A 10,756-nucleotide genomic window follows, 5' to 3' on the forward strand; every position below is an offset into this window, starting at 1 on the left:
GGTGAAGAAGAAGAAGAAGAAGTTGGTTATTGTCGGACTCGCTTGCTCTGTTTAGCAAGCTCGCTATGTTGCGAGCCATGTTTCAAGCTCGTTATATTGAACGAATGAGCGAGGCAAATTTTTTACTGTTAGTGTCACATCCTGGGATCGGCTCCGCCGTAGCACGATATTGTCCACTTTGGGCCCCCCTCTCTGCTCTCACGGTTTTGTTTCTGGGAACTCACGAGCAACTTCCCAGTGGATCACCCATCCTGGGATTGCTCCAGCCCCCAACTCGCTTAACTTCGGAGTTCCTACGACTCCGAAGCCAGTGAGCTCCCAAAAGGCCTCGTGCTAGATGGATGCGGGTGTGCACATATAAGGCACATCACCCCCTCTCCGTTGGTTGATGTGGGATCTTACAGTTAGACTATTTAATCTCATTTACGTTAGTCCTCCTCTTACCAAACATGGGTTTTCAAGTGCTATTTAACCCAATTCAATATAGTGAGGGGTACCAAACATGCCCTGAAAGTGTTATTTAACACTGTCCAGGGCAGTCCAGCCTACCAAACATGCCCGAAGTCTCAATAATTTCTCATCCATGTGAATGGATCATAAACGCGAAAATATATTATGGGGTATGAGAAACAAAAATCCAATTACATGAAAATATCAATGACCAACAAGCTTAAATCATAAAAATTCACTTTCAATTTCGCATACAATAACTAGATTGGAGTTTTGGGTTCAAGCATCAATTGTGTGGTGGAATTTTATTTTATTTTAGAAAAAAATCTTTTTAAACTTGAACTGGACTTTCTAAATCTTCTTTGTGTGATTCTAAGCAACAAAAAAAATCTAATTAACAATCTTCAACATGAACTTCTTTTTTCAAGGGTCTTAAATTTGAGTTTGGATAGCTAGTTAGGGTTTTGGGTTTTCTTCGAATCGAAAACTGAAGCTAAATTGATAACTTTCCAAAGTAACTTCCCTTCCATTTCCTTTAACACGTTTTAAATCGAAGTATGAATAACACAAAGATGACCAAATGTCAAGAACTTTATTCTTAACAATAAACAAAGCATCTGGAACATAAGCCCCATTTCTTGAATATTCATCTCAACGCTTCTTTGTCAACGAGATAACCAGGTTAATGAACTGACAGTTTTCCCTTTCCATGTGATCAAGAACATCTGCTTCAAACCTACGAAACAAATCGTCCATGGGTGCTTCTCCGAATTGGCTCGCCAGAATCGGCTCTCCCACAGCCCTTATGTCAGTGGCAAATATTGCAGCCCTTGTCTTCTTATCAAGGCCACTGTTAGCTTGCTTGACATAAGAGTCCCAATCATTTTTGAAAACTTCAAGGTTTTGCAAAATAAAAGATCCTTCAGCCTCGATCACCTCTTCGATCTCCTTGGTTGTAGGTGCATAGTATGGCATATTGAATGTGTCCAATTTTTCCTCTTCAATCAAACCCTGAAAATTCATCAAAGTACATTTCAAATTAGCAATAATTAATGTGTCCCAAATCTATTAGAAATAAATATGATCTAATATTTAATTACCTCTAAAACCATGTCATTGAGCTTCGTTCCTACAAATTCCCAAATGCAGAGGGGATCGTCACTCTTTATGCTGCCCATGGTTGTGAGGACCATACTGCCCCCAGGGACGAGCTCTTCGGCACGTGACCTCAGAAAGACTGTGAAGTCCCTTTTGAATTGCTCCAAGTATTGCTTAAACACAGCTGGAGGGCTTGTCTTTGCTATATATATGTTCCCCTTGTTAAGTGCCTCTCCTTCTTTGGTCACCAAGCCTTTTGGAACCTACGTACACACGTTTATGCTCATCACTTGTCAGATTAAATTATCAAACACGAGTTTTGAATTATTATTATTTTACCAATTGAATAAAGCTAAAAAATTAGACAAACTTGCAAGATATATATATATATATATATATATATTTTAAAATCCCTAGTTGATTGAGAAAGTCTTCTCATGGAGATATTTTTATGTTTGAATGGAGCATCCTGCCATGTGGTGTAACTAATGAGTTATATATAACTGGGTGTGTGAAGAGTTTATGCCTAATAACGACTCAATGATTGATTTAAAAAAATCCAAACCTCAGAGATCCACATGAGAGCATAAGAAGAGTGAACAAAGTGGAGAGAATTGTCGGGGAAGAGCCTGCCATAGAAAGAGCCAGGCATTCCTGCAATGAAACATGGCCCAAGCTTCTTTTCGGGTTCTTCATCAAGTTTCTTATAGAAGCCTGGCAATGACCTGAACACCGTGTTGAAATCGTTTCGGGGAAGATCATTCAAGAAGGCTTGGAGTGATGGAGGTGGGCGGTTGAGCTTTTGGAAAGTGTTGCGGATGTTGTCTATGATATCTGATACCACCAAAAGGGTGTTGGGTCCTGAAGAGCATCCCAAGTCCGCTATTTTCAAGCACTCTGGGAACAGAGTGCAACACAGCTCCTCTATGCTTGCATCAACTATAGGCTTCACCGTTGAAATCACTGCTCTCTGAAAGTTATTAAAAATAAAAATAAAAGGTTTAAGAAAGCAAGAATATTGCATAGTTTTCGTTAGCAAAATAGTTTGAGACCGAGCCATGCTCTTTAAGTGTACTTCATATAAAATCAACGCAACTAGGGGGAGAGAGAGAGAGACTAACTTGAAGTAGGGAATTGTTTGCATAGCTTGTTTTCCCAACTCCTCCATTCATGTGTAGAACTTGCTCTACCTCCATTTTTATGTTCTCAAATAATACTTCTCTCTCTCTCTCTCTCTCTCGCGGTATCTATTCTGCTGGAAGACTCCCTCATATTTATAGCAAAATGTTGGGTTACTTTTTTACTTGGAAAGTATGTGGTTATCTAACATGATATCAAAATTCCAATTCACAACTAATACCTCTTAATTACTAACTTGCACCAACAACTTTTAACGTTTTGAGGTGCATGATCTAACACAGCTTACGTGGGATTAAGTACTTCATAAGCTAGAAATATGATTTAATTGACCAAGTGTACAAACAACCTAATCAACTTTTGAGGCGACTAAGTAAGTAGTGCGGCTTATTACGTAGGGCCCAATAAGTCACCGACGTTAATTATATTCTAGGTCTTAAGTATTAGATTCCTATGTAACTAACACATCTTTGGCAGCATTAGGTGTCTAAATGTGTACACTACTTTTCCTGAATTAAAAGTTTGATGGAAGTGCTGGTCTCTCCTTTCCTATTAAGTAGCTGCAAATGGACAATTAAATCTTGCCTTTTTTTTTTCTTTTTTTTTTTTTTATACAAACGATATTAAGGGCGGAGAGATTTCAACATTGTATCACGGGACTATGAAAATAATTATTTTTCGATCGGATGTATTGTACAGTACATGTCCATCGTGTGAAACTCGTGGACGGTGGAGAGCGAGGGCCATCTTTTGGAGCTTAATGACGTGGTTCATCCATGACCAATGAATCATGCAGCAGAGCCGAAAGGGCCAATAATGTGAGATCGAATGGTCTTGTTCAACAGGAATTTCCTTTCCATGGGGAATTCTCAATTTCTCATGCCCAGTGTTAAGAAACTAAAATGAGGCCTATTCCTTTTTGTCTTATTTTAATGTTTCCCTTGAACTTTCATCAATTTGGGCACAAAAAAAATGTTAACTTGCTGACATGACTTGAGCATATTTTATAATAGTATGGGACACCTGATGAAGAGAATATTGAGTCAGTTGAAAGTTCGAAAGAGAAATTGAAATTCGAAGAAAAGAACAGGGTGACTACGCCATTAGCCTGACGGTGTTGTCTATAGAAGTTTTCATTGCTCACCAAAAAACTGCAGCAAATCATAAACCCAGAAATATTTATAATAAAGAAATAAAGAAAGAAAGTTTAGAAAAGGTAACAACTTTACTGGGCTTGACTCCTAACCTTTAGGTGGGAAAGAGAGAAAAGAACGGGACGGTTAGATATTTTCTAGGGTTGGCAAAGATCCGTGTGTTTTTTAAACTAGTATAAAAAAATAATAACAAAACATACGTATTTTTCTTTTTTCTTTTTTCTTTTTTTAATAACTTGGAAGAGAAAAGGTACACTATACATAAAAATAACTGGTGACTAAACCTATCAATACACAATTGTTCAAAATTTAACTGGTGACTAAATAAGGATATAAATAAATGCAGAGATTTTGGACCACTAAGTACTGTCTCGAATCGAAAGCAGTTTGGTTTGAAAAAAAGAAGTGCTTTTTTTCATATGCCTTTCCAACAACACAACAACAGAAATGGACCATGGACCATAAATATCACTATCAAGCACACTTCAAAGCAACTGAAAGGTTCAGACAAAATCAAACCACACGCATCTTAACCCTTTGCAAGGAAACCAAAAAGCAAGAAAATTTAAAACTGCCTTTAACTTACAGTACGACAACCACGAGGACGAATACCCCACGGCATCTCGAATTATAACAACCCAGCCTTCTTTGTGCTTTCGATCGATGCAAAATGGGGATTAGGTTTCAATTTGTGCAATCGGTTTCGATTTGGGGGGGAAATTGATTTCGGTGAGGGGGGTTATGGACGACAAGCTTCTGGAACATGATTCGGGGGTTTTTTGATTTTTTTTAATTACATAATGCCACGTGTTGTTTTGGGCGCGAAACCCAAGGACGTGAGATGCCGAAAATGCCCTTAACAGATTTCTTGAATTACAGAAGGCTAGACGCCACGTAGGCACATAACAGATTTCCTGACAGACTCGCTAACGGAGGGGGCAATATATAGGTTTTCCGTGACTTTGAGTATGTACCCATAAATGTCCCCAAAATCGGGTATGAACTCGTAAATGACCCTATAAGTTGGGGGGTTTACTGTAGTTTACCCAAAAAAGAATAACAAAACATATGTATTTTTCTCTTCTTTTATTTTTTTTTTTTTTTAAAACTTGGAAGAGAAAAGGTACACTATACATAAAAATAACTGGGCACAAATGTAGTTTTGTGTTATACGGGTGTCACATTTGTCAGATAAAGACACAATTATTTGTATCTACACAAATAAATAATTTTACTTTTTCTGAACAACTTGTCAGATGATACTTATTATTTACATTTAATTGACATTTGACACAATTTTTTGTGTCCAATATAAATTTGTGCTTTATATAAATTAATTTGACATAATTATTTGTGTTTTATGCGAGATGAGGACGAATAAAATTTATTTGTGCTCAATTTTAAAGATGAGGGCACCATACATGTTCGTGATTTTTGCTCAATTTTGTAGTAGTGCTAACTTGAAGTTGGGAATTGTTTGCAAAGCTATTGTTTTCCCAACTCCTCCATTCATGTGTAGGACTTGCTCTACCTCCCTTTTTTGTGTTCTCAAATAATACTTCTCTCCCTCTTGGTACCAATTCTTCTAGAAGACTCCCGCATATTTGTAGCAAAATGCTTACTTAGTTACCTTTTTAAGCCGAAAATTTAATAAGTTCGGTAGTTATCTAACACGATGTCAACTTCTTGAAACGTTTGCACGTTTATGATCTCAGACAGGTGCACAAATTTAAAACAACCTAATTAAGATTTGAGAGGTGTCTTTGGTTAGTCAAATAGTGCAGCTTATTACGTAAGGCTCCATACATCACAAACTAAGATTCCTAGGGAACTAACACATATTTGGCATCATTTGACAAAAAGGACAACAACAAAAAAAAACAATGTGCACTGATTAAGTAGATGGCATAAAATAAGATTACTTGTTTAACTATGAATTCTCTTGAATTAAAAAAATTGATGGAAGTGCAAGTTAGGTTAGGTCAGTTGCGAAAGATATTGAGCCACCCCTTATACCTAAGTTCGAAGCTTCTAGCAATTATAAGTCTCGAAATTATAGCTTGATTAGTCACTTGTACCAAAATAGAGGACCTCGAGCTTCTACATTTAGAGTTTTCGTGCATTTATCTGTCTTTCACTTAATTTAAACCATTGTAATAATATAATGGCTTAAAATATGACATGTCAAATGGTAGAGTTGAATTTTTTATTTTTTTTGTTCTCTAAATATTTTATTGCTTTCAACATTGGCTTAGCTGCCGTTATCTCTGTCTGTCCCTCCCATCATGAAGTCGTAAGAGCAGCTTCAGGAGTAGTTCAAGCCATGTAGGACTCTGGAATAGTATCAACGAAATCAGCTCTCATCCAAAGGCATATGTTTCCCGCAGTCATACATAAGACATTCATCTTTAGAAGTTTAGAACAAATCTAATTACCTTAGTTGATAAGCAAGAATTATTATGGATGAAGAGAAGGAGAAACAGAGAGGGAGGAGATGGAGGGTCTGATCACTGTGCGAGAGAGGCAGGGAGATAACGGCAGTTAGTAATCGTCAATACCCTTTTTTTTTTAAAAACTAATATTTACCGGTTGACATGTAATGTCTTAAGCTGTTATATTATTACAATAGCTTAGATTAAGTGAAATGCAAGTAAATGCACGAATTCTAAATGTAGAAGTTCGAGATCCTCTATTTTCATATGATTTTTTTTTTTTTTTCTGGCGGTCCATTTCGTGAAACAGGTTTGGGTGTGGAGAGGGCCATTTTTGGAGCTTATAATGACGTGCCCAATCTGTAGCAGAGCCTATTGTCGGCTGGTGTACGGTAAGAATGCGAGTTTAATGGTACAAGTTTCATCGTGTACCACCAACAATAACGTGGTGCAAAGTCAAAAACAAGCAAACTTGGATTTTAACTTGTGATCTACGATTAGGATGTCAATTTTTCCCGCGGATAAGGATTCGATCTTAATGGGTCTGTTATAAAGGACAAAAAGGAGGCATGAGAATGGATACCGACAGTGGTGGATTCAGAAATCTCCTCTTTGGTAGTACAATAGACAGTCGTGTTTCACGACCCTCACGGGCCATTTGATAGCTCCACACAACAGAAAGGTCGGCAGATGTCCCAATTCAAACATTGAAATTGGTGGACACAATTGAGACTGAAATGCTGTTGTGGGTTCATAGTAAGAAGTTGATGTTTGAAATTGAGGTTGAAAATGTTTGTGGTACTGGAAAGGTGTGTGTTGGGGGACGTTTATCAGACTTATCTAAAATGTACTTGACTTCCAATATAAGATTGCCACACCATTATTACTGTCACCTCTAGTGCTAGATCCCCGCTTAACTTAAAATCTCAAACTACGTAGCTTTAGACACCAAAAAAATATCAGTACAGAAAACATATGGGATACATACATGTAATGATCTACGAACTACACCGTATATTCAGCCGGAAATTTGACAACAGATAAAGCTCTAAATTCCAAAGCAATGAAAAGAAAAAGTAGAAGCAGAGGAACCAGATAATGTCATTCAGAGATGTGATACTGGTCCTAGATGTCAAGCATTTCACGTGTTCCTGCACCCATGGTTGCAGTGTAGAGTCTAAAATACACTGTTAGGCTGTCACAATGTTCCAAAAGCTAAGAAATAATGCAGAGCCTAAGTCAGCATATTGGGTTTTTTTCAATTTTTTTAGCAAACGTTGGGTTTAGATTAACATTAGAAACACTGTCAAATCAATCAATTATCAGAGATTATGGTCCCATTTTTGACATGGCAACCAGTCTGCTCCAGAGCAGATTCAAAGAACCCACAACCATGGATGCTTGAATCTATACATGGTGGAGCAAAGTGGATGATCATATCTCTCAATGTGAGCATCCCTGTGGCCTGATTTGATTCATCAACCAAGAAGCTGAAACTGCTTTTTGTGTCTGCCATGTTTCTCATGGCTTGCTTCAGTGTTTCAGTTTTCTTGTTGGTGACTGGTGAGTCCATTCTTGGCGCAAAGTTGTTTTTGAGGCGCAGAAAGCCGGCTGAGAGAAGAGCCCCAATGTCTCTTTCAATTGTTGGATCAGAGCCTGTTTTATGATCATTCTCCATGTGAATGAACTCCTCCACACTTAGACTTCTGCAGTTATATGATTAAATATCAAATTAAACATGTAATATTACATATCTTAAGTTAAAATTTATTCTTTTCTTCCTTTAACAAGCCTTAGCTCCAATGAGTTATCCAATCCTAGGCAGCAAACAAGCCCATGATCTTGTCGTGTTCACGCTGTTATTAAGATATAACTGGCAAGGGTCTGGACATTTATGTGTGCCTATATATATAATTTGCAGATCAAATGCTACACTGAAGTGGACATGAGAAACTAACAACTCCTTTAGATGCATATCTCTTTTCGTTTTAGAAGCATATCCCTGTTCAGTTTTCTGTTTTTCTTTGTCAGCTAGAAGAAGAGGGGAGAACAGAACGGTGAAGTTAGGAATTGTTCATTCATTAGTGGCATATTGGATAAACGGCTGTTTGACATTGGAAATTTTAAGTAGCATATCTCATTGCATATAAAACTTTTGAGTTAAAATTCAATATCTGAACTCCACAACATGGTTAAGTTGGAGATAGTTGGCAATCAGTTTGAATTTGGGGAGTTGGGGACCTCCTCTCTCCTCCTTGTCTCTCTTTTATTTAAAAAACAATAGCGAAAAATAAAACGAAAAATATATATTACAAAACAAAACATAGAAGGGAGAATGAAAAAATGGATGTAACTTACTTTATATTGCGAGGTAGATTCTCTAGAAGGAGGTAGATATCGCATTTCCTTATGCTACCAATGACCCTCTTACTTTTCCTATCTGTGACAGCAACTGCACCATTTTGGCTTTTCCATAGAACATGAAGAGCTTCTGTCATGCTTTGGTCTCCATATACATGTACAACATGCTCTTCATTACCAAACCTGTATTGAAACATCCGTAGAGATGCAATTCCAAACTAAATGAGAACTTACCATCCAATTTTAAACTATTCTTATAGCTTGATTTATCCCCCAAAAAAAAGAGATGAAGAAAAGAAAAGAAGAGCAGTTTATGGGTTGACATACCGGAACTCTGATAAAAGCTTGTCAGCAATGCTATCAAACCAGTCTAAACCACTTGATTGAAGCAGCAGCAGAAGTACTCCATGCTATCAACGCATAATAGATAATCAAGAACTTAAGCTTCGTGTTGTTTTGTAAGCTTTAAACAAAAACTGCCAAAGATCATCTCAATTTCTTGTTACTTATACAGATTCTCATTTTGGCCTTCTGCTAATGGCCATATTTGCTTCTCAAAAGTACCATTTATGAAGTAGAATTTAGAGATAAATATACCTGTGAAATAAAACCAATGAGCTTAGAACTGGTTCTCTCTATGACAGGAACAACTTGCAGCCGATGCTTTGAAAGTAGCAGCAGAACATGGAAGAGTGTCTCATCCAAGTGTACAGGGAAATATGAATTCCATAGAAACGACTTAGCCAGCTCGCCAATCTATCAGAATTAAACAGAAGTGCTCATAACGAAATAAAATTTTAACAATCTGCATTAAAGTAGTACTTCAAGCTTCTAAAATACAACAAGGGGATTGGATTGAATTATAAGTTGGAACTTATAACATGGTTGGCATTTTAATAACATAGCCAAGGAAATTGCAACACAAATATCTCTGCATGTCATCAACAAATATCTCTGCATGTGTCAAAATGCTTGGCAGGTTATACTTTAGAGATTCGAAAACCATGGCATCAACATTGTTAAACATAAAACTTTTCAGTTGAAAGAAAAAAAAAAAAAAAAAAAAGGGCTAATATAATGAAGTGAAGATGTTAAGTGTTATGGACTTGTATTTCTCTAAATGGACTTTTTGGCTTACATTGAATTGTGCTATCTTCTATGTCTACTTACCATGTTAAATAAAATAAAAAATAACTAAAAGGGCAAAAAATATAAAATAAAAACCTTGGTTTGGCCAATGTGAGGATGCTGTTCAAGCATGTCAAAAACACCATAGTTGCCAATTTCTTCAGCTCTAGTGTTTCTTCTGCGATTCCCACATTCCTCGAAGATTTTCATGAGAAGCATTTGTTATATATATATAATTGTGTAAATAACACTACACAAATGTTCATCTGGGGTAGCTTTTAAAACGTTAAAATCTACAAAAATGAACATCCTTACCTCAAAAAACCAAAGAACAATACTTGCAAAATCAATGAAACCGATATAAGGATCCGAAAAGCTTCCTTTGGTATTGTCAGTAATTGGTGCACCACACACATTCTTCTCGTGCATCAAATGAATGGCATCTCTTACACTATCCCCAGTTTTCAATTCCAAAACTTTGCATTGCATCCATTTTATGACAGAAAAAATTAAAAAAACATTATTTTCATAATGGATTTTAAGGTAACCAAATTCAAAAAACAAACCAAAAACAAAGATAATGGAACATTGGAAATTATATGATGCTTACCGGGTGAGTTTTTTATGCCAGGGATAGAACTGATGAGGATGTTATCAAGAAAGAGTTGGAGGGCAGAGCCTGAATCAATTTCTTGGTTGTTTTCTTGAGCTTTAAGGTTGGAAACAAGGCTCTCTTTCTTCTGTGCCACTCCACCTTCTGAGTTTTTCATTACATCCTTTATTTGCTGCATCTTCTTTCTTTTGTCTGAGTTAGAAGTTAGATTGGATGTTAAACTGTTTTTGAGGTCTTTCTGTCTTTCTTGTATTTGCGTGATCTGTTTTTGAGTTCCTCCTGCCCCAAAGACAGATGTCAAGAGTGCAAACCTTCCAAATGTTAGTTTGTATTGCCATGTGGCGTTCTAAAGACTCAGTTTTGTGGTACGATTTTCTCCCTTC

At 36.9% G+C, this 10,756-nt stretch overlaps 2 protein-coding genes across 2 annotated transcripts; both read right to left on the minus strand.

The window, feature by feature from the left end:
• Positions 1 to 1,095: 1,095 nt before the first annotated feature.
• Positions 1,096 to 2,794, minus strand: LOC117638714 (salicylate carboxymethyltransferase-like). Its single transcript, XM_034373806.1, has 4 exons — positions 2,670 to 2,794; positions 2,114 to 2,518; positions 1,551 to 1,811; positions 1,096 to 1,461 (listed from the first exon to the last, which is right to left on the minus strand). Exons 1-4 carry the CDS (start codon positions 2,742 to 2,744, stop codon positions 1,102 to 1,104), a joined length of 1,101 nt encoding a protein of 366 aa, XP_034229697.1. The 5' UTR covers positions 2,745 to 2,794; the 3' UTR covers positions 1,096 to 1,101.
• Positions 2,795 to 7,234: 4,440 nt separating this feature from the next.
• Positions 7,235 to 10,683, minus strand: LOC117637557 (SNF1-related protein kinase regulatory subunit gamma-1-like). Its single transcript, XM_034372465.1, has 7 exons — positions 10,371 to 10,683; positions 10,076 to 10,236; positions 9,857 to 9,955; positions 9,230 to 9,388; positions 8,960 to 9,042; positions 8,630 to 8,815; positions 7,235 to 7,977 (listed from the first exon to the last, which is right to left on the minus strand). Exons 1-7 carry the CDS (start codon positions 10,549 to 10,551, stop codon positions 7,587 to 7,589), a joined length of 1,260 nt encoding a protein of 419 aa, XP_034228356.1. The 5' UTR covers positions 10,552 to 10,683; the 3' UTR covers positions 7,235 to 7,586.
• Between the last annotated feature and the right edge of the window lie 73 nt (positions 10,684 to 10,756).

Source organism: Prunus dulcis, chromosome 8, assembly GCF_902201215.1.
Source record: "Prunus dulcis chromosome 8, ALMONDv2, whole genome shotgun sequence".
Lineage (NCBI taxonomy): Eukaryota > Viridiplantae > Streptophyta > Magnoliopsida > Rosales > Rosaceae > Prunus > Prunus dulcis.